Genomic DNA, 23,861 nt, shown 5'->3' with positions numbered 1-23,861 from the left:
GATTGGGTTTTCCAGCAGGACAATGCTCCATGCCACACAACCAGGTCAATTAAGGTGTGGATGGAGGACCATAAGATCAAGACCCTATCATGGCCAGCCCAATCTCCAGACCTGAGTCCCATTGAAAACATCTGGAGTGCAATCAGGATGGTCACAAGCCAAACAAAGCTGAGCTGACTGTCACTGCTGGCACAAAACTCAGGTCACCAAAGAGCAACATGAAAGACTGGTTGAGAGCATGCCAAGACGCAGAAAAGCTCTGTTTAAGTGTCGGTTATTCCACCAAATATTGATTTCTAAACTCAAGTTCAAACATCAGTACTGTATTTAAAATTGAATGAGCTTATTTTGTATGCATTATTCAAGGTCTGAAAACCCTTCATCTTTGTTTTGACTAGTTGTCATTTTCTGCAATTAAATGCACCGTGACTATTTTTGTGGAATTTGGGGGAAATGTCAGTAGTTTATGGAATAAAACAGTGTTCATGTTCCTCAAATATACCTATAAATGGTAAAACTGGAGAAACTGAATGTCAGTGGACTCTTTTTCCCAGAGCTCTGTGTATGCAAAATACAAGTTATGAGAGGCTATTACACAGTTGCACAAAGATGTTTATCTTCAAGTGGTAAAGGTCTGTCAACACGAGATGATAAACTTCATATCCTCATGCCATCATGTAACGTTCTTGATATTCTATACATAAAATTTAACTGGTTCATTTTTATAACACGCATCAAGTCAGCAGAAAAACACTGGGACTGAGAGTGAAATTGGAATGTGCTGGTTCTGCTAGCCTTTGCAGTTATTGAACCATCCACTATCGGGCAAAATTAAAACTAGACTGCCTTTCAGATTTTTTTTTTTTAATATTTGGGCCATAAAAAGAATGTTCCCTGAGACCTAATTATTATTAAAGGAAAACTCCGGCGTGAAATGCTTTTTAGGTCTATTTTTGCATTATTGGAAGTGCATACGTTGGGTTGCTATCACAATCACATCAATCGGATGTGTTTTGAGAAAATTAGTTTTTTGTGATTTCAACCGGAAAGCGCTAACACGGCAGTGGCTGGGGCATGTCTTTTTGCCGAAACAAAACACTAGTTTTAAAACCATTGCAAAGCTCAAAACATGACAGTTCTGTGGAAGTGAGTTTAGGGTTCCTACAAGCAAAACAAGTTGTCCCTGGCTCTGCATGTGCACAGATGGAATGTGTTAGAAGAGTAAATAAAAATCCAGCGACCTTACCTGAAATCGGTCTTCCTCAGATGCCATCTTGAGTGGACAGTCCGTAAAAATCAAGTGCCGAGTGCAGAGCCCATCCCGCTGGAAATGCACCATGGGCTCTGCACTCAGCACTCGACTTTTACGGACTGTCCACTCAAGATGGCATCTGAGGAAGACCGACTTCAGGTAAGGTCGCTGGATTTTTATTTACTCTAACACACCATCTGTGCATATGCAGAGCCAGGGACAATTCGTTTTGCTTGTAGGAACCCTAAACTCACTTCAACATAACTGTCTTGTTTTGAGCTTTGCAATGGTTTTAAAACTAGCATTTTGTATCAGCAAAAAGACATGCCCCAGCCACTGCCGTGTTAGCGCTTTCCGGTTGAAATCACAAAAAAATAATTCTCAAAACACATCCGATTGATGCGATTGTGATAGCAACCCAACGTATGCACTCCCAATAATGCGAAAATAGACCTAAAAAGCATTTCACTCCGGAGTTTTCCTTCAAGTTATAATACGGCACGGTGGTGTAGTGGTTAGCATGGTCGTCTCACAGCAAGAAGGTTCCGGGTTCGAACCCAGCGGCCGGTGAGGGCCTTTTTGTGTGGAGTTTGCATGTTCTCCCCATGTCTGTGTGGGTTTCCTCTAGGTACTCTGGTTTACACCACAATCCAAAGACATGCATTTAGGTTGACGTGGGGCAGCCTTGGGCTGAGGGGCCCTTGAGCAAGGTACCTGACCCCCGACTGCTCCCTGGGCGCTCTGGTGTGGCTGCCCACTTGCAGAGGATGTCACTGTGCTTGAAGGTGAGCATATGACAAAATGCTTCTTATTTTTATTATGGACCAAAAGCTCCTGAATTTGAAATCAGACTTCAAGTTTTATAACTTCCCCCCCCCCAAAAAAAAAATGAATTTAGAACCCCGTGGCCCTAAATTCGCTGGCATTTTTTTCTTGCCTCGCCGTGACCTAAACCAAGATATTACGTCATGCATGACATGGTGGGCAACACACTGTGGGATACAAATTTGCAGCCTGACAGAACAATGGAGCACGTGTGTGCATGAAACACGGAAGATCGACTACAGTAACGGAAAGTGAGAAGACCCTGTATTGCAAAGGAAAGGAAACAGGACCAAACAAATATTGGCAATCGGAGCGAGATAAATATTTATAATAAACAACTCAGGCGGCACGGTGTAGTGGGTAGCGCTGTCGCCTCACAGCAAGAAGGTCCGGGTTCGAGCCCCGTGGCTGGCGAGGGCCTTTCTGTGCGGAGTTTGCATGTTCTCCCCGTGTCCACGTGGGTTTCCTCCAGGTGCTCCGGTTTCCCCCACAGTCCAAAGACATGCAGGTTAAGTTAACTGGTGACTCTAGATTGACCGTAGGCGTGAATGGTTGTCTGTGTCAGCCCTGTGATGACCTGGCGACTTGTCCAGGGTGTACCCCGCCTTTCGCCCATAGTCAGCTGGGATAGGCTCCAGCTTGCCTGCGACCCTGTAGAACAAGATAAAGCGGCTAAAGATGAGAAACATCTCACACACAATCACTCCTTCAATCAAACTTGAGATTTTTTTCCTCTTTCCTCAGGCTCATGTCTGAAATGGGTGGGTTATACAAGAAATTCATGAGGCGATACTAAAGTCGAGTTTAGGAAAGTCTATTGGTGGAATTAAAGATAGTGGAGTGTTTGTATTCCACAAACTTACTTCTGATCACTACATTTGGCAAAAACATAAGCAAACAAATCAAAAAGATGAACGTAACGGCTTCCTTGATATAGTGGACACTGAAACAAGCAGGCGAGATCAAGGTCACTTCTGTTTTTATTTTTTAAATGGACACAACACACTTTTCAGCAGTTTCAAAATAAACCATGTGCCACTGCACCAGCGTGATTTCAGCCATGGGAAGAGATACACACTTAATCCAATCAAAATGTTGTGGAAGGACCTGAAGCAAGCAGTTCATGTGAGGAAACCCACCAACATCCCAGAGTTGAAGCTGTTCTGTAAGGAGGAATGGGCTAAAATTCCTCCAAGCTGGTGTGCAGGACTGATCAATGACCAGAAACATTTAGTTGCAGTTATTGTTGCACAAGGGGGTCACACCAGATACTGAAAGCAAAGGTTCACATACCTTTGTCACTCTCAGATATGTAATATTGGTTCATTTTCCTCAATAAATGACCAAGTATAATTTGTCTCATTTAACTGGATTCTCCGTCTACTTTTAGGACTGTGTGAAAATCTGATGTTTTAGGTCATATTTATGCAGAAATATAGAAAATTCTAAAGGGTTCACAAACTTTCAAACACCACTATTTGCTAGGGAGTCCCCTCAAAATATATCACTTTCCAGCCACAGAATAGCTTTTTTTTTTTTTAATATTTCAAAAACAAAATCACAATGACCAAATTTCAGAGGGAACTAAATTTCACCAATTTTATGAAATCAGAAGTCTGTCTTGCTTTAAATCGGACAATAGTAATTGAAAGTTTCAAGCAAGAGGTTTTATTTTACAAGTAACACTTCACTTATTGTTTTAATAATAAGTATCATCAATGTATAAATGGAGGGCAAATAGCCATCTAACTAGAGGTCCTTGGGGTTATTGAGACATGGAGGGGTGGGAATACCATCCAGCCAGCAATTCAGGTTGTAGTCCTTGGAGAATAAATGCTCTGGCTTTAGCAACATTCTGTTCCCAAAAGCTGAGGTTGGGAAAATTTTTCCACAAAGGTGGTTTTCTTGCTCTTGTAGTTTAACTGTTCTATGTCAGGATCCTTCAGAGGGGTGTAGCTGTAGTTTTCTTTGGACAACAGATGCAGAACGTCTTCACTTGTCTACAGTCTGAACAGTACGTAAACAAATTTCATGCGCCTCCCCCCAAACAAGGGCCATAACGGCTGCTATGACATCAGTGCAAGGAGAACAAAATATAATAAAAAGTTGATATATTACATACATGGTATTATGCAAAAGTCTTCTGCACATGCAATAAAATGCTGTAGAGCAAAGATGCCTTCAAAAATAATGAAATTAAAGTGCTCTAAAAAAAAAAAAAAAACATCAGTAAACAAATACATGAAGTCCATGTTTGCGACAACCCTTTGCTTAAAAAAAAGTATTTTTTTTTTTTTAAAAGCGCAATCTCCGGTACAGTTCATGCTCAGTTCCTGATAAAACTGCATCTTACAGTAGGCATCAGGTGAAAATTCAAATTCAATCCAAATTGCTTGAAACTGCTCTCCTAGATCAGAACTGAATGCAGAACATACTTTTGACAATTAAAAAGTGTTCATCCATTGAGATATTACTAATCAAAGACTGAAAATGGTTCATTTTTTAGAAAACTGACATAATATGCATTAGGATAACATGGTCCAAAATCGGCCCAATTAACACAAGCGCAAATGTTTTTCTGAACTTCCATTTTTCCAAGGTATTTACATGGACATTAGAAGGCACATAGATGGTCGTATACTGAATACAAAGTTTGAAAATTAAAAAAAAAGTTAATATTAATTGGATAAAAGTGTTAAATCAGTACACTCAAAGTAAGATTATTTCTAATACCCTCTTTGTACTCTGTAGGCCTTGGTATTTCTCAAAAGTAGGGCCTACTGGTGTTTATATTCTTTAATGATTCACAGCTTTCACAAGGTTAACTTTGGAAAAAAAAAAAAAAAAGGTATGATCCACATCCAATAAACAATTCCAATTGATTGAATTTGACACTCGTGTTTGACTTTTTTTTAAACATCATTCTGACCACCAAGATCTCAATATTCATCAAAACTAGTTACAGTCTAAAAGTTTACATGAAAATCTGTTTAATTTAAAAAGCAAGTAAAGCTATGAAAACTCACTTCAAGGTTTCCTGTGAATCGTATCAAAACTGTCAAATTTGCTGAATACTTAATCAGAAACCATAAGAAAATCCCCTATGGCAGCGGGGGCGTGGCCAAGCAGCGGTCTGTGAATGGAGGGCGGAGTCAGGTAAGTGGCAGAATCACTGCACCTGACAGGAATTAACCTGTTTGTGTGTCTTCCCCAGTGACCACGCCCTATAAGAGGAGAGGAAGGGGGCTCTCCACGAACGAGAACACCTGTGTGTGTGTGTGTGTGTGTGTGTGTGTGTGTGTGTGAGTGAGTGAGAGAGAGAATAATTAAAAGCTAAAATAAAAAGGATTTTTGCAAACTCAGTTCTGGCCTGCCGTGCTTCTGTGCTCCACCCACCCCAACTATTTCTACATCCCCATAAAAAGTTCTGTTGATATTCACGAGTAACCCAATCAGAAACTGATCAGAAGACAGCCTGACCGCTTTCTTGTAACTCAAAAAGCACCAGCAGTTTTCGGACATCAAAGAAAAGAAAGCACAACTTTTATTCATCTCACACTTGTGAAGTTTCCTCTCTGCATATAACCCATCTGAAGCAGTGAGCACACACAAGCAATGAGCACGTGCACACACAGGCAGCCATGCTAAAGCACCCGGGGAGCAGCTCGGAGTTAGGTGCCTCACTCAAGGGCACCTCAGCCCAAGGCCATCCCATGTTAACCTAACCTGCATGTCTTTGGATTGTGGGGGAAACCAGAGCACCCGGAGGAAACCCACACAGACACAGGGAGAACATGCAAACTCCACATAGAAAGGCCCTTGTGGGTAGAGAGCGTACTCTCGTACCAACTTCAACCTGCCGTTACTCCCAAAGTACTGAACAGATCTTGGATACATTTCTTTGGAAAGCAGAAACAAGCTTTTTAAATGATTATTCACAATAGAAAATATTCAAGAGTTAAATGATGTGCCTACAAGCACTTGTCACACTTCCTTCTCATTTTTGCAGCAAAACCCAGCAGCCTTTATTATATTTTTGAAAAGTGCACCATTATGTAACATGTTGCTTTCTTTACTGGCATACAAACATTTAAAGATCATAGGCAACGGTCGGAGGTGAAACATAGAATATCAACTTTGTCGAGAAGAACGACCCAAAAAGCAAATTCAATCTTCCTAGTGTCTAATTTGCACCCTAAAATTGAATAAAACTTAATATACCGTTTTGCCCAATTTCCAAAGGTTTGTTTATATCTCACTTATGCACACTTTCACCGCCAGGGGACAGTCATCGTGACATCATTTAAGCCAAACATACTGGGAGCAGTTCTGTGTTTACTTGCGAACTGAGCACACGTGTACAGATATTGGTCGTGAGAGGTTGTGTAAAATGTCTGAAAGTGATAGTGATTTTGAAGTAGGAACTCTCCAAATTGAATATCGAGAAGTGAAACCATATACAGCATGTATGAATCTATGGCCGTTGCGAAGCAATCTGTGAATGTGGCTCACTGGTTTGACCGTGCAGCCTCGGAATCGGACAGCGACTCGGCTGACTCTGATCACTGTGACCCCAGACCTCAACAAGACTCGCGCCCAAACGATTTATCCTGGTAGCTATGATAAATTCCTACTTTTGTCGTAATACTAAATAAAAGCCCTTTTGAAGAATAATTAAACCGCCCTCCCTAGTGGATATAGGTAACGATTACTGGACAGTGCGCCGGTAGGCCACATTAGCCTGCCATCTGCAGCATTATACTATTTATAGCCTACTCTAAGCGAGGAAATATCCCTTTGTCTCATTTCCACAATGATTGTACAGGATCCCTCAGGATTCTTGACTTGTCGTCAACTGCAAGCAAAAGTAAAAATGTTTACTTCCAATCTTCTCCTTTTTGCTTGAGCGTTGCTGGTCCGTTTGACTGCTTGATTTTGTTTCACACGCACAATCCACTCTCTCCGCCTCGTCTCCTCTTCCAGAAAAAAAAAAAAACCTCCGACTTCACGCACACAATCCACTCTCTCCACCTTGTCTCCTTTTTCAGAAAAAGCCAACCCTCTCGCTCCGCCTCTTCTCTTCCGGAAAAAGCCAATCCACACTCTGCCTCTTCTCCTCTCTCGGAAAAATGTAAAAACGTCTTCCTGAACTGGTCCCGTTGTTACAGTTCACTGCACAACAATAAGGCATGGGTTTTTTTTGGGGGGGAAATTCCTGAACGCATGTCTGCAATCAAGCCAAATGGCAATGAAGATACACGGAAGTGGACTCAACTCAAGCGGTTTGTCTTAAATGACGTCAAGCACCGAGTGGTCACGAAGATAGCAGAACAGAAATTCGCCACGATTATTTTATTACTCAATACTTCTTGGGACCAGAAGAAAGTTATAGGGTTTTTTTTTTTTTTAAGTTTCAAATGTGGGGGGCGTCATGGCTCAGGTGGATAAGGCGCCATACCATAAATCTGGGGACCCAGGTTCGATTCCAACCCAAAGTCATTTCCCGATCCCTCCCCATCTCTCTCTCCCACTCATTTCCTGTCTCTACACTGTCCTATCCAATAAAGGTGAAAAAGCCCAAAAAAATCTTAAAAAAAAAAGTTTCAAATGTGCATAAAATTAAAACCGTTGCCTAAGACCTTTAATTTTGCACTGGAAAACCAATGTTCGGAAATCTAGTGTTTTTGTGCTGGTTCCATAATGTTGAAGTCATAAGTCTATTCCAAAGTTTATCAAAAAAAAAGTGCCTAAGGCTTTTGCACAGTACTGTACATGTATGTATATATGAAAGACATGCATGTGTGTTAGGACAACTTTTGATTTGCAATCGCAATGAGCTACATAGTACCCCCTAGTTTGAAAGAGGGTCAATGACATGGCCATATGATTTGATGCAATTTAAAAAAGGGTTAAAAATTGAAAACCTTACATTTGCATACATTCTTGACCTGAAGACCTAGTTGGCAATTTCTGGTTTTAATCAGTTTTGAGAGCATATTTGAGGGATGACTGCAAAGAGTCAACGTGGTGTAATGTAAAAATTGTGGACCAAATACAATTTTTTTTTAAAAAAGGGGAACTTAAAATTCCCCCCATCAACTAGCTTGGCATAATCTTACATTACAACTATTTAGGAGCAAATACAAGTAATAGAATACTATTGATCTAAACATCATAAATTTGGGGGTGCGTCATTCAAGTCACCTTCCTGGAGTGTCAAGGTAGTCCAACCACCATTCAAGGAGCAATTTTGTTATTGTTAAAAGATAACTACGTGACAGGCAATTATCACAGAGAAAGACCCCTGCTGAATGGCAAGGAAATGCCAATGAAAGCCAAACAAAACCCAAAAAGTAAACTCCTTTACAAGTATACAGACAATATCCATACAAGACATCTTTGAGTACTAATTTGTTCAAATTCATACCTCTATCCTGGATACAGATTTTCTTTTAAAATGTCCCTGGGCACTACCATCTTCCTCTCTCAGAGGAAGAAATATCGCACACCAAGTGCAAATTATGTGAGAGTCTGAAATTGATGTCTTACACACCACATGATTTACCTAGGCTTGGATCTAGTGGACCCATCACTTCTGAATTGTTGCAAACAACCCTGAAGGTGCCTGAGTATCAAGTGTTTGAATGTAAAAATAAGCCTGAACATTGCAAAGGGAAATTAGTTTTGGCCATCCTCAAATCCTATAAAGGATATTTTGAAGGAGCAAGCACCAAAATTGCTTCATTTCATCACTCCCAGTATTGCTAGAATCACTTTCACCAGTTGTTTCTTCCTCCTAGTTCTCACTGTGGTTCAAACATACAGCTGAATCACCATGTTCAGGCACATTTTCCATGTTTGCAGAGCAAAATTACAGAATGATTGGATGGCTCCATGTTACTAAGGCAAACAGTGTACTAGTGCACAAGCAGCTATCTGGCCCATTTTTAACACCACAAATTTAAAACAAAAATCAAGTTTTATTTTTACTTAACTTTTGGGGGCACATCAGGGGACTTGCAGTGATCACCATACCGAATTTATTTTTTTTGGTTAAGTTTGGTTTGAAAGATTACTTTATACCTCAAAATAACTTTTGTTCACCAAGCTTCAAAATGTATTTAGATTTCTGTGGCCATGGTTATGTCAGAGTTTGGCTCTGTCAGCAGGTCAAACTGTAGAATGCATTTGTTATCCATAAGAGTACAGGAGCCCACAAAAATTTTCCTAAAACCACTGAGATTTTGTTGCATTACTTAGTCTGAATTTATGATATTCTACTTGCGGGTCTGTTACTAGGCACCATTAGTTGAACCTAGGACCAATGTGTGTATTCAGATATTTAGAGAATTGTATGTAACCACAGCTATATCATTGTGGAAGCACTTAAAACACTAAACTGACTCCTATTTTGTAGCTAAAAGCTTTGTGTCATTTGGTGGAAAGTTATGAATGGGCCCATTCTGTTTCAAACTTAGTATGTGCCTTAGCCAATGGGAAGCCTGTACGGGGCAGTCAATCAAGTCTGTTCAAACAAAGAAACGTCCTTTTACAGTGATTTTAATTGGAGCCACCACTGTTTTAAGGCAGTCCTGGGGAAGAACCTTGTACTGGGACAGAATGTTTAAAACCAGTGTTTGTCAAAGAATCCAACGCTTTCCAGAATCACTTAAATGCTAGTATTGCTTTGTGCAATACAAGTGCTTTTAGGTAACTTTCATGCAAGTGCATTTTTTGGCCACTTTGGGATTCACACTTCAACAGTAATTCAAATAAGAGAAATTTATGCATTTAGGGTATAGTATGCTTAGGTTTAGGAGGTCACATGGTATGACCCCAGGAAAACCTTGATCATAATTGTAAAATTAAGTATTTCCTTTAAAATTCTATTTGAAATATTCACACCAGGGTCACATACTTCCAATAGATGTACATAATGCCTACCATATTTTATTTTAAATTGACATGTCAGATGGTGGGCGGCATGGTGGTGTAGTGGTTAGCGCTGTCGCCTCACAGCAAGAAGGTCCTGGGTTCGAGCCCCGGGGCCGGCAAGGGCCTTTCTGTGTGGAGTTTGCATGTTCTCCCTGTGTCCGCGTGGGTTTCCTCCGGGTGCTCCGGTTTTCCCCCACAGTCCAAAGACATGCAGGTTAGGTTAACTGGTGACTCTAAATTGACCGTAGGTGTGAATGAGAGTGTGAATGGTTGTCTGTGTCTATGTGTCAGCCCTGTGATGACCTGGCGACTTGTCCAGGGTGTACCCCGCCTTTCGCCCGTAGTCAGCTGGGATAGGCTCCAGCTTGCCTGCGACCCTGTAGAAGGATAAAGCGGCTAGAGATAATGAGATGAGATGTCAGATGGTATAACTGATTACACCACTTGACTCCCAGTACAAGCCTTTCAAGATCAATGATAAGACTCCGTATTCGAGCATTAACACATTTATACCCGTTTCCTGTTGGGTGGCATAGTGGTGTCGTGGTTAGCACCGTCACCTCACAGCAAGAAGGTTCTGGGTTTGAGCCCAGTGACTGGTGGGGGCCTTTCCGTGTAGAGCTTGCATGTTCTCCCCATGTCTCTGCCAGGTGGCCCAGTCCCCCCCCCCCCAGTCCAAAGACATGCAGTTAGGTTAAGTGGCTACTCTAAGGCCCTGTCCACACGGCAACGGATTCAGGTGAATCCGATACAATTGTTTATCGTTTCAGCCTGGCGTCCACACGGCACCGGCGTTTTGGGTGCCCCAAAACGCAATCTTTTGAGAACGGGTTCCAGAGTGGAAAGATCTGGCAACGTTGCCGCTGCGAAGTCGTCTGGATGAGTAGAACGGATTTGTTTACGATGACGTCACAACCACATATGCTTCACGCCGGGTAGAAGTGTAACAAACCCGATGCGAGTTGTCAACAAATCCTATAACTTGGTTCATGAAACACGCTTACAAAATATTTTCACTGTGAATATTTATTGTGTAATGGTGCAAAGTGAGAGAGAGAGCGAGAGAGAGAAAGAATAGCCCTTAGGCAGAGTCAATCCCGCCAGCAAAAATAGGGAAAAAAAAAAAAAAAGGAGCGATCTCACCTCTTCAGATGTTGGTTTAAGTCCTACAATACATTCCTCAAAAAGGGCGTAGAACAACAAATTAATCCATCAACGTGTAGCATTCAATTTATTCTGGACCATTAAAGACGCCACCTTCCGCGTAGAATCATACATCATCCTTGCCGCCATATTGGATAGGTCAAAGCAGAGAATAAAGATGCCTCATTCATGTGCTGCGTTTAACTGTACCAACAGGTTTACCGTCCAAACGAGATCACATGGGATTACCTTTCACAGGCGAGACTGGAAAAATACTTTTCGTTGTATTTGTCATTATAATGTAATTTTACAAACAGATTTCCCTGACTTTGTGGCTAATATGAAGTCTCGCGCATAATAGTTTACGCGCATGCGTCCTTACTTCTATTGTTCTGGTGTCTCTGAAGGGACCATCTTACAGCACCCCTAGAGGTGTGGCATGTGTATTGCATCGTTTTCAGCAAGCGTTGCCATACGGACCTGATATTTTACTGATCGTTGCCCATTTGGACGCGATATTTTTTTAAATAACATCTCGTTGCCGTGTGGATGTAGCCTAAATTGTGAATGGTTGTTGTTTCCCAAGGCCAGAAATGGAAGGGTTGTGGCAGGAAGGGCATCCAGCATAAGACTACGTTCCAATTAATAGGACATGTGGATCAATAGGGTCCACACAACATGCAAGTGTTTCTGGCAAGAGGCTGTGTTTCGCAAACTGCCATAAAACCCCAAATTGAGATATTCGGAACATGTTTACATGTCAAAAGAATGTTCTGAAACCCGAGTAGTATATCGCCCAAGTCTTAAAACAATATATTTTAAGCAAATAATCCATATATGCTACAGTCAGGGCTTTGAACCAGAATTTTTTTCCTATTGGCTCGTTCTGAACAGAAACGGAATTTTAACGTTTCCGGTTTGGGGTTCCACCATTAAATAGACATTCCCGAACCGGTTAGAACAAAAAAATTTCGTTCCCGGAACGGTTAATTACGCTCCCTGTCAGCTGTTTAATAAATGGCTATAAAATTATGTCTCTGTCTCATCCAGCTTAAGCCAAATGTAGGCTAATTCTATTACAACCTTCATTAAATAAGACAAGAAATAATTCAAAACAATTATTTCAAATGTTGGCGATTTGGATTCTCAGTATGTCTTCCCATCTACACAAACAGAAAAAGTGCCAAAAATGAAAGATAATTCGTTTAGTGTGTTACCAAAGGCTAGTCAGGCCCTATAGAGGGCTACCGCATGACGTCACCGCGCCGCGAGATTTTGTTAGGCGCCTTATTGGAAGACCAAGTACACATCTATGCAAGTACATACATACATAAAACAAACTACACCTGAAATGTAGCCAGGGCCGGTTCTGCCCTAATCTGGACCCAGGTGCAACATCGCGCAACCCCCCCCCCCCCCAAAAAAAGTCTAAATCAGGACAACCATCACATAACTATAAACATTTTATATCAACTATTTTAACTAAATGGGCTATAATAAATAAGCCTGCAGGCAGCCACGGCGGGCTGCCTTAAAAAGTAACCATTTGTCCTACCTTAAAACTCATTTTGCATTTTCTGCCTCCTTTTTCGTATTTTCGACCCTCCGTTTATTTTCTTTCCTTTTCTGAAAGCCTGATTTGTGTCCAGACATTTTGTTCTGCTACCAACGAACTAACTCATCAGGTCTCGTCTCTCGAGCCCCCGATGATTCCCGTGGGAAGGGCAACAATTGATACATTTTTACAAACAGCCAATAGGGAGGTTGCAACGTTCAGGCTCTTCTTTGCTCAGACACTCAGTAATTCACATATCACATGGAGACGTGATAGTAGTCCACCTTCCCGCTCTCTCCATTCAGTCAGCGAACGTCACACAGGAAGTGAACCCCAGCGGGTCATAGAAACTTGCGCAGGAGAAGAATGACTTTATTTGTAGGCTACGGAAACTTTGAGGAACGAAATAAAAACCGGTATTAACCGGTTACCATTATTTTTAATAAGCGTTTCTGGTCCGGAACATAAAAAATAATAAAGTTTCTGGTTTCGTTTCTGTTCCATGTGAAATAGAAAAAGTTCCCGGTTTTCGTTTTCGTTCCTTGAACCGGTTCAAAGCCCTGGCTACAGTACCAGTCAAAATTTGACATCTGCAACTACATAATTTTTCCCTGGATTTTGACCATTTTCTACATTGTAGAACAATACTGAAGACATCAAAACTATGAAACAGAACATATGGAATTGTGGTAAACAGAGTCTTCAAAAGTAGCCACCATTTACCTTGACACTTTGTACATTACTGGCATTATCTTAGAGATACGCAGAACCTTTATTTTTAAATACATTTGAGTGGATAGCATCTCCATCCTTGACTCTCGTATGCTGCATAAATGGGAATTTTTTTTAAAATGAGAATGAGAGTTAAAATCAACTGCAAAGTTGGCATTCGAGCTGCCCCGCTAAGCACAACGTCACAGCAGGAACCAGTTTTAAGGCCGAGGCCTTTGACAGCTATAGACCAAAGTCATAAATTAAAAAAAAAAATTTTAATTGGTGTAAGAAATACCGTAACCGACTTGCTCAACTAAGACTGATTTGACTTCATTGTGACTTGACTTATTAAAACCGGATGGTGTTAACTTATGCAACATACATGCATTTTCACTGATAAAACGTAAAAGGCTAATTAAATAAATCAGATGAACCGAGACAATCACATTCTGAAGCAAATTAATCTTATAAACGTTAACTTAAAACACACAACACAAGTGACATGCATTAATCTAAATGCAGGTAAACAAGTTTTTGCTGTTTTGTATCCAAAGGAGTGTCGCAGCTTACCAGTCTGTGTTCTCACTTCTTGAAGGCCGACTGCTTTGAAAATCTTTCAGTTGTTTGTTCAGTTCTCCGTGCATGCGCTCCTTCCACACAAGGGCGAGATATTGCTGCTGAGGCAAGCATCTCCAGTAGAGAAAATCAGACAGCTAGTCCACTCATTCTCCATATGGAGTACTCCATTACTCCTTGACTCAGGCAATCACTAAAACCCAGGACATCACCAGTTTTAGCAACAACCACAGGGAGGTCACTGCCCATCCCAGGTTTTAGCAACAACCCTTGGCTCACATTCTTGGAGAACTGGGGCAACTGAACTTATTTTCCTTTTCTTGGTTTTTTTTTTCCCTTTAATTGTTGGTACCACACCCTCTTTCAGTACAGGCTTATAGCCAAATGCTCAACAGATCAGAGGTCTCATACAAGTCTTCAGTGAAATATACAAAGCAGAGGAGAGACCACTTTGTAGCTGCCCAATGTGCCCATGAACTTCCCGCAAAACGTGTCCAGTTTGAATATTCTTGGGCCATGAATGCAACGTAAAGCCACCTTCTGTCATGTTACTGCACCCACCAGCAACACATCTATGTGGCATGGTGATAAATTAGCTCAAAATGGAGGAGCGAAGTTGCAGTTAGCTCTGTTTTAGTATAGCGGAAAGGGTGATGAGACCGATAGCCTTCCTGCGATGACGTCACAGATGTCAAGGTCATTCACCCAGACCGTTACTTGTATGAATCACTTTAACCATAAAAATTACTATATTAGATTTATTGTTAATACTTAAAACTATTCCTATGCCATTCTTGAGGTCTCAAGGCATGTATAAAGTGAGGCCATGGTTCTACATATCTCCTTTAAAACAGCTTCATGAGGCAGTTACCTGGAAACCCCCAGGAATAGATGCATTTTAACAAATGCAATTAAGGTGACCAGACAAAACATGAACCATCTTGGATTCATATGGTCTGCAATGAAATAAATTTAGAAAATCACTGCTTTCTTTTTTTATTTGCATTTTCCACACTGTCCCAGCTTTTTCTGATTGCAATTTGACTTGAATATTTGGCATAGACATTGCTTAAATTAGCTTCCACTTCTCATCCACCTTATTTTCAGAATCCTGAAGGACCCTGTTTGAAGGTTTATGTCAGACACAGTTAGCAAATTCTGGTTATTTGAGCTGACTAGCATACATTTATCAAAGCATCCATCAACATGGTCACTGAATGTCCTATAGTAAATGCTAATAGTTATGGATTTGGGGCAAAATAGTACTGTTTGCAGTTAAGGGTTATTATAATAACTGGCACAAATGCAATCTGAATAGGGCTTATCAGGAGAACAGCAGTAATAAAATTTAGATAGTCTTTTTTTTTTTAACCGCCATGATAAGTCTCTCACATCCAGATGGCAATAAAATGACCACAGGAGCAGCAAGTTTCTAGTAGGCTTTTTTCTATGGCTCCATGTGTTTATATCACATGGTCATATGATCAAATTCCATTCATAACATGGCATCACACTGCGATCAGAGACACACTGGAGTAAAGAGACTCTGGCTCTTATTTCACTGAGATCAATCCAAGTTCCAGCAACAGCCTGATAATACAATAAAACAAAAGTCAAAGTACACAAGAAGCATCGGTTTCATTTTGCAACTAGGGAGGTGTTTATCATCTACAGGAGGGTCACATGTGCAACAAATCTAAATAGGACATAGCTGCAGTCAAATCTCTTTCCTCCCCCAAATCTGAGGCAACCTCTACATGGAAATTTCAGTCCCATCTGGATGATTTATCAGATTTGGGGAAAAACAAAGTAAATCTACCTGTAATTTTCTCAGAGGAAGACTGAAGAGGAAAAAAAAAAAATTCAACAATCCCAACAAAGTCACAGAAGAGCACCTGTAAAATAGGAAAATTACTCCAGTGACCCTGTGTAAATTTAATCCCACCCAGAGACCAAGTGTGTTTTGACCATAAACCATGCACCAGAGCCAAACATGGATGTGAGGCGAAGTAAGATATACAAGGGCAAGTCAAAAAGTTCTAAGACAGATGTTATAGTTTCAAAAGGAATTGAAAAGAACTCGAAGAAGGAATTCTTTGAGAGAGCAGCATTTATGAGCACAGCGAGATGATGAGCGAAGCAAGGCTTCCTATTAGGCCAGGGGTCAAACCAAATTTCAGTGAAGCTCAGATGAAAATTAGGCCATTTTGAAGAAAATAAATGCAGGGATTACTGTACAATACAAGCTCAATTATCCAAACTCTCTGGGGGAAGAAGTTTAGCTAACCAAGATGTTCAGATAACTGAGCTTGTATGGTAATACAGCGTTTCAGTGATTTCATCATGATCAACAACAAAAGCCATAGTAACAGACAAAAGATTCATGTACAGGTCTTTCAATAACACAATTAATACTCTCTACTTCCTGAACTGTTAACTTGGTCAATACTGAAAGATGCCCAGCCATACATTTAATTAAACCAAGCATGCTCGAGTTACTTAGATAATTTGTTCCATGTAGCGACTTTGCTTTCTCCAGTATACTTCTGTTGTATGACTGGCCATGGCACAGTGAACCCTTGGCCATCACGAATTGGTTGCATGTCACCCAGCTGCTCACTCGGCCATGTATTCAGCTTGAAATTTCTCTTCACAGAGCCTCTTTTTAGGTGGAGACTCCATCATTCATAAGCCATGACCTGTCTTCACTTCAAACCTGACACTAGTTTGAGAGAGAAGTTGAAAGTTTCAGTTCTGGAACACAACTGAAAGACCATTTGCTTCCAGGAAAAAATACTGCGCATTTCTGAGCACTGCATTTAACATGTGCTGCGACTGGCCGAGAGCATGAATCAGGTCACTTCTCAGTCAATGACAGCGCAGCTAACAAAGATATGGAAATTCCCAGAATTATCCGAATCAGTGTAAACGACATGCAGAGCAGTCCAAACAACGAAACTTTATTTGATCGATACACGGGCAACACTGGTTGAAAAACATTTTCAGGTCCAAGCGTAGCACCGTAATTGTGCTTCAAATCCGTAGCTGCTAGGCTTAAATCACGCATGTCTGCATCTCAGCAGAAGTTGTTTAAATAAAAACAGTAGCTGGCAGTCACATAGCTACACTAATAGTTCAAAAACACAATTTGTTTACATCTACTTGAGTTAAAGTACAAAAATACTTGTCAAAGTACTCTAGTATCAAAAGTTAAAGTACTGCAAGTTATTGCAGTTAATGAACAATTTTTTTTTTTTTTTAATTTTTTTTTTAAGATTTTTTTTTGGGCTTTTTGCACCTTTATTGGATAGGACAGTGCAGAGACAGGAAACAAGCGGGAGAGAGAGATGGGGAGGGATCGGGAAACGACCCCGGGCCGGAACCGAACCCGGGTCCCCGGACCCACAGCACAGCACCCCATCCACAACGCCCCCGTTAATGAACAATTTAAGGAAACCTGAATGTCTAGATAAGAGTTAGCTGGTCATGTCTTCTCCCACATACTGTATACCTCCTTAACAGACAAATTGACGAAATGGCAGCAGTAACTACTTTGTTACTTTACAACATTTAAACAACAAGAAGGTTCACAAAAAGAGGAAATACATGCTATTACTTCCACATTGCAGGCATCACCAAATGCACATCAGTTGTGCCATGCCAATTCATGGGTGATCATTTTAGCAATATTATATGAGAGGGAGTGTTGATCAGATGATCAACAATACGACCACGAGTGTGATATACCACAGTGCTATAAACAAGAAGCCAATATCAAGTAGGTGACATTTGACATATAATACAGCCAAATGTTCCGTTTATTTTTGCTCCGCTAGTGGAAATAGATCCCAAAGAAGTCACTAGCTGGACAGTTACACCAATTTGTACATTTCTGGTATATGAGCTTCCAGTAAAATTTGTTTCCTTTGATCATCTGACAAGCTTTCATAGTTTAAGTCAAGCTATATTCCTGAAAAGTATCATTTGTCATGCCTACTGATGTCGCTAATACTACAAACTTTCAAATGCACAGATGAGTAAAGTGATACAGCAAGACATCCCAGTACTCTTATGCGAAACCAATTATATTACTGGGCCAGAACCAACAGTTGTATAATTGAGAGTGTATTTGAAACAGGGAAAATGCTGTCTCAAGAGGATGTCCAACAAGACAGTGAGACATCAAGGACTGCTTGAAACTGACTAAACTTTCTGTCCAAGACGCCTTCAAAATGGCTCCAGTTATAAGCAACACTGATGTACCCTCAATGATGCCCATTACCCATAAATCTTTGCAGCAGCTGCCTCAAGCAACAGAAGAAAAAAAAAAAAACTGGCAGACCAAACGTCAGTGATTTTGTATACAAGTTTTTTGGGATTTTTTTTTGCTTAGGTTTTGAAACAGAGAAATAAATATTGTACCTTCTTATAGCCCTATAAGTGTAACCAAAAATTTATTTGATGTGTGAAGCATACGTTAGCCAACTAGCTAACTTTTTTTTTAAATTACAAGGCATGCTGACATCACATTACCGTAAATGCTATCCTAAAAGATGATTCAAAATGAACGTCCTTGCCTTCAGTCAAATTCCTGCCTTATGAGACACCTGTATATTACAGTAGCGAGGTAACAAGGCAGCAACCTTCCATTTCAAATGTGGCCAACTGTATGCGAGTAAGCAAAAAGAAAATTAGTGTATGAAACTTTTGTAAATCCAGCAGAAAGTTTAATTTGGTCTTCACAAATGTTTGTACACAACTAAAAGACTAAATGAGGCCTATTGTTTGTAAAAGTCACCTACCATTTGGGGGTGGGAGTCCCATTTGCTTTAAACATGCTATTTACTGGAATCTCGATAAGTGTAAATACCATATCTAACTACAGGGACTCAGACTTGTATCACTACTAAACAGGTGAGATCTTACAACCAAACACCCCTTGGGCAGCTGAGGATTTTCTTTCAGTACCTAGTGCTGGTACCGTGTAATACACTGATGACTGTGGAACAAGCAGATTACTATTATGAGCATACTTTTACCAAGTTGTTGAATTCAATAAATGCTAGCCAACACTCATTGAAAGTCAATTAACCAAAATCATCCAAACAACCAGTGTTATGGTTCACAATTGGCTTCCATGTTCAAGGACGCATTATTCTAATGGGCTTCATGGGCAGCTGCCCGGGGCCTCGGCCACTAGGGGGCCTCGGAGGTAGCGAGATCGGAAAACATGAAACGATATTTTCAGAAGTTTTGATCATATTGATAACATTTTTGATGCATTTCGCCACCCGTAAGGAAGCCCACCTTGTCCCATCGTATAAATCACCTGTCATTGTCAATATGATCACTGTCCACCATGTCTTCACACGCTACGCCAGCTTGAGTTCAATGATTTAATTAATGACTTCGCTTTCCAGAAAAGTAGGAAAGTGCCCTTGTAAGTTGACCCATGGCTGTCAAACTGAATGCACAAAGCTGTGTGCCACTGCTGTTTGGGACATTACGTGTGTGAAAGGATGAAATGTTTCACATAGCCTAGCATTTTGAGATTTATTTCTGAGAAGCAAGATATTTTTCTCTTTGTTATCGCTCTTTGTTTTCAAAAGTTAAGTCACCTGGATTCCAAAATGAAAACGAACGGTTAAATACCAAATGAATGCTCTTGTTCTGAATACTAAAGAAACTGTTGTAGGCCTAGGTTATGTTCTTGACATGTTGTTCATTGACTCACTCATTCAAAGGCTTCTTGAGGCTAAACTTTAGTTAACCAGACTTGTTAACCATGATGTCTGGATTTTTTCACCATGCAATTGCCTATTTCGCCATTGCTTTTTCTCGATTAAATAGGTGATGGATATAAAGTTATTGTTCAATAGTATTTCTAATTGTGCCACTGTCATTATTTAAGTTTCTGTGTCTAGTTAGACAGGCATGCCTGAGGGAGTGAATTTGCTGAGCGCAGTTGACAACGGGCAGGGGTGGGGCCTCGGGGGGGGGGGGGGGGGGGGTCTGCCCAGTCCCAACGTGGCCCAGTCCCAACGTGGCCCAGTCCATGTTAACTTGCAACAACTGCTGATGTTTAAGCTTATTTTCTGATATAACCAAGAAGACAAAACTGCATAGACTAAACGTCAGACTTGTCTTCATAAGCACAAATGACAACAGATTAGCCTAGCTACAGAGCCTGAAGTATGGAAAGTTTTTTTTTTTTTTTGGGGGGGGGGGGGCACAACCCACATGCACACCAAGAAACCTTGCAAGCACTCATGGCATTTGAACCGGCAACTCTGAGCAAAACAAACCCCAAACATGCACCCACCTTATTTACAGCACTTCGTCATCATCAATGTTGATATCACTGCAGCGCACATCATGATATGAACAGACATGCACTGTTATAAGCTACACTGTTAATTTGTGCTAGGAGTGCCGGCGCAAACTGTAACTCACTTTCTACTCATCAACCGGCTGACAGACAATGAGCTTATGCTATCATGTGTTATCCGTCAGCCACATTTCTCTCACAAAAAAAAAAAAAAAAATGCTTCACTCCCTCTCAAATCACCAATTTTTATTCTTTTTGGCAGGAAGGTAGGTCTGCCTGGGGTGCATATAGCACCTACCCAAAACTGCATAACTGCAATTAATAATTAAGAGAAGTAATTAAGCCCTAACGAGCAGTTCAACAAAAATTGCTTCTTCAGTCAATTCCTCCGTTTTGGATTCTTTCTGGTAAACAGGTAGATATTCCTAGGGTGTATATAGCTTACAACATTTATTGCGTAAGGTTCCTTCTGGATGAGACCGGGCCGGAGAGAGCTACACTGTCAGGGACGGTCTCGTTATCCTCAATGGGTTTTTTTTGGACGCCATTTCTCCCTCAGTTTTCAGTCAGTCATGACCAAACTTCACATGACCTCTCGGCTGAATTACGTTGCTATGACATTTGGTGGTGATCCGGATCACCAAACTGGAATGATCCATGAAAAACAAGCTCCCCCCCCCAATCATAACTGAAACATTAAAATGAGGTGTTTTTTTTTTTTGTTCAGCAAAATGACCTCCACCTTGACCTTCAATTGACAAAGATCAGCTAGCGCAAATTACTGTTTTAATCACAGTCTTGAGTTGTAGTTCATAACGATATTTTATGTTTAGCTGTTTGAGTGGCCGTACAAAACCAGTAGCCTCATGATGCCACTCCAATCTGTGCCCCTCCTCTCCACTCCTGCCCAGCCTGCCATCTGTCCTGGTTCCCCATTGGTGGAATAACCACCTCATTGAGGTCAGAACTGGCAACTCCCTGACCACCTTCAAGTGCAGACTCAAGACTCACCTCTTCAGGCTGCACCTCTCCCCTTCTTCCCTGCCCACTATAACTGCATTTCAGTCTTGACCAAGCCAGGCTGTGTATGGTCAAGCCTGGAGTGAGCCATTTTGAGTTCTCTATTTAGTTATACTTTATATGGTTGGTTTGTTTCCTTGGCTGTTTGAGTATGGGTATTTCAACAGCATCTTACATGGGGTATAGCTGTCACTTGTTCAGTTGGCACTAGAACTTTCTTGTCAAGAAGTTCAACACTTCATGGACCTGACTTTTGCACTTGTACATCACTCAGGATAAGAGCATCTGCTAAATGCCATGTAGCGGCATTGGGCGGCACAGTGGTTAGCACGGTCGCCTCACAGCAAGAAGGTTCTGGGTTCAAACCCAGCAGCTGGCAAGGGCCTTTCTGTGTGGAGTTTGCATGTTCTCCCCGTGTCTGTGTGGGTTTCCCCACAATCCAAAGACATGCAGGTTAGGTTAAATATGGAACGGCGTTGGGCTGAGGTGCCCTTGAGCGAGGCACCTAACTCCCAACTGCTCCCTGGGCGCTGTTAGCATGGCTGCCCACTGCTCTGGATATGGGTGTGCTCATTGCTCGCAGATGTGTGTTCACTGCTTCAGATGGGTTAAATGCAGAAAGGAAATTTCACAAGTGTGTGATGAATAAAGTTGTGCTTTCTTTTTTTTAACATGATGTCTTCAGAACAGCAATGTTCAGAAATGCCAAAAGTTGACCGACCAACTATGTAACAAGCTAGTTTGCCTGGGTAATGGAGAGGCACAACTAAACATGGGCTAAATGAAAACCTACTTACACCACTAGAATTTGACCTTACTGGCAAAGCTCTGACTTAACAGCTGGCACAGCGCAAACCACAGTGACTATTCAGAATAAGCAATAACAGTGTAGCTTACAACAATGCATGTCTGTTCATACAGTGAAACGTTGTGGGTTGCAGGAATATCCCCTAGGGTTCAGGTGCCTTGGAAATCCGTGAGGCGTTCTCTATAGATGTTAATTTGTGGAAGAGGGGAGGAAAAAAAAACTGGGCCATCACGCGTGCCCCGAAACCAGTCGCCATGGGCATTTCTTTGGTTTAAAAAATTGCGTTTCCTCGGCGTTAAACGAAAGTGATGGCGCAGTGGTACAAGTTTGTTTTTTGTTTTGTTTTTTTGGGGGGGGGTTGATAGGAGTCCCGTGAGGACTTTTGTCCCCACTCACTTTATAATATCTAGGATGTTTTCATACAACACAGGCCCTGCAGCCGGGCTAATGTGTCATGCGATCATTTGTGTTTACAAAGACAAGTTTCACATTTGAACATACGAGGCAGTTTTGACTTCGTCCCCGGGTTATGACAGGAAATGACGAATCTGCGAATGGGTCAAACAAGCTTAAAAAAAACCCCACACACCATCAACAATCGTCGCCAGGTCATAAGGAAGCCATTTGAACGGTAATACCGGTGTGTTCACAAACGCACCTTCAGCTGTGCGGTGCAAAAAACGCCGCAGCTGCTCATATTGTCAAACGCTAATTACTTCCATACAACACGGAAACGAACAATAAAATATACAAGAAAAATCTGACTACAGGTCTGCTCTCCTTTACACAAACCCCTAGCCCAGGCCCATCTATGACAACACCGCTAGAGGGATTGGCTTTGCGGGACTACCACTGGGTTGGCCATCAGTACTCACTCTGTGGTTTGTTCGGTTGCGGAAATGGACTCGGTCCAGGAGAAACGCCACCGACTCCACTGCAGACAGCTCCATCACCGAGATCTGAGAGTAATGGTGAGCGCTCGCCGTCCGCCATGGCGACAGCGAGACACGGAAACCGGGCGCGAACTGCCAAGCCACCGAGGAGCGCAGCAGGACGCGCTTTCGTCACATGGTTACAGACCGGCTACCGTGGTAACGTACGCGCATGCGCGCTGCGAGTTAATCTCAGAAACGCCGGATGTGAACATCTTTAGTGCCCTGTCCGAAATCACTCACTACTCTCTATATAGTGAATTAAAACAGATGACTAGTGAGCTAAGTGATAAAATAAAAAACGCTTTCAGACACTACTCCGTCGCGCCGTTATTTACGTCATTACTGTCGCACAATTTAAAATGTGCCAAATCAGTCGGCTGGTGGGTTTTCAAAATAAATACATGCATGTGATCAATATATTATACTGAGCGTATTTCCCACATGAGTAAACACAAAAGTACTTGATGTCTGCTGCGTCTTTCAGTTATTTTAAAATCAAGGCTGAATGCTTTCGTCTTTGCCGCTGCCGTTTATTAGCTCAAATTTGAGGCTTTTGATCAATTCCTCGCTCTGGACTGTAACTTGTTCTTGTAGTTTATCCATTTTAGATTTTCTATTCTCTTTTTTTTTTATTGTACTTGGATGTCCGTTTATAATGAGTTTCTTTCTCCGTCCGTTCACCCCCCAAAACACTTTCTTTCAGCGCAAAAGGTGATCAGTCTGTGGCACTGCTGAGGTGTTATTGAAGCCTAGGTTGCTTTGATAGTGGC

General features: G+C 41.4%; 1 protein-coding gene across 1 annotated transcript in view; it reads right to left on the bottom strand.

Moving 5' to 3' along the window:
- Nucleotides 1–23,240, bottom strand: part of pip4p1a (phosphatidylinositol-4,5-bisphosphate 4-phosphatase 1a) — an 81,708-nt gene extending 58,468 nt beyond the window's left edge. Inside the window, exon 1 of the mRNA XM_060905996.1 lies at nucleotides 23,032–23,240. Coding sequence (XP_060761979.1) covers nucleotides 23,032–23,149 — 118 coding nt within the window. The 5' untranslated portion in view covers nucleotides 23,150–23,240. The remainder of the gene's footprint in view (nucleotides 1–23,031) is intronic.
- Between the last annotated feature and the right edge of the window lie 621 nt (nucleotides 23,241–23,861).

The sequence above is a fragment of the Neoarius graeffei genome, chromosome 23 (genome assembly GCF_027579695.1).
Source record: "Neoarius graeffei isolate fNeoGra1 chromosome 23, fNeoGra1.pri, whole genome shotgun sequence".
Taxonomy (NCBI): Eukaryota; Metazoa; Chordata; class Actinopteri; order Siluriformes; family Ariidae; genus Neoarius; species Neoarius graeffei.
The sequence above is the reverse complement of the archived record's forward strand: the minus strand, read 5'-3'. Positions and strand labels throughout refer to the sequence as shown.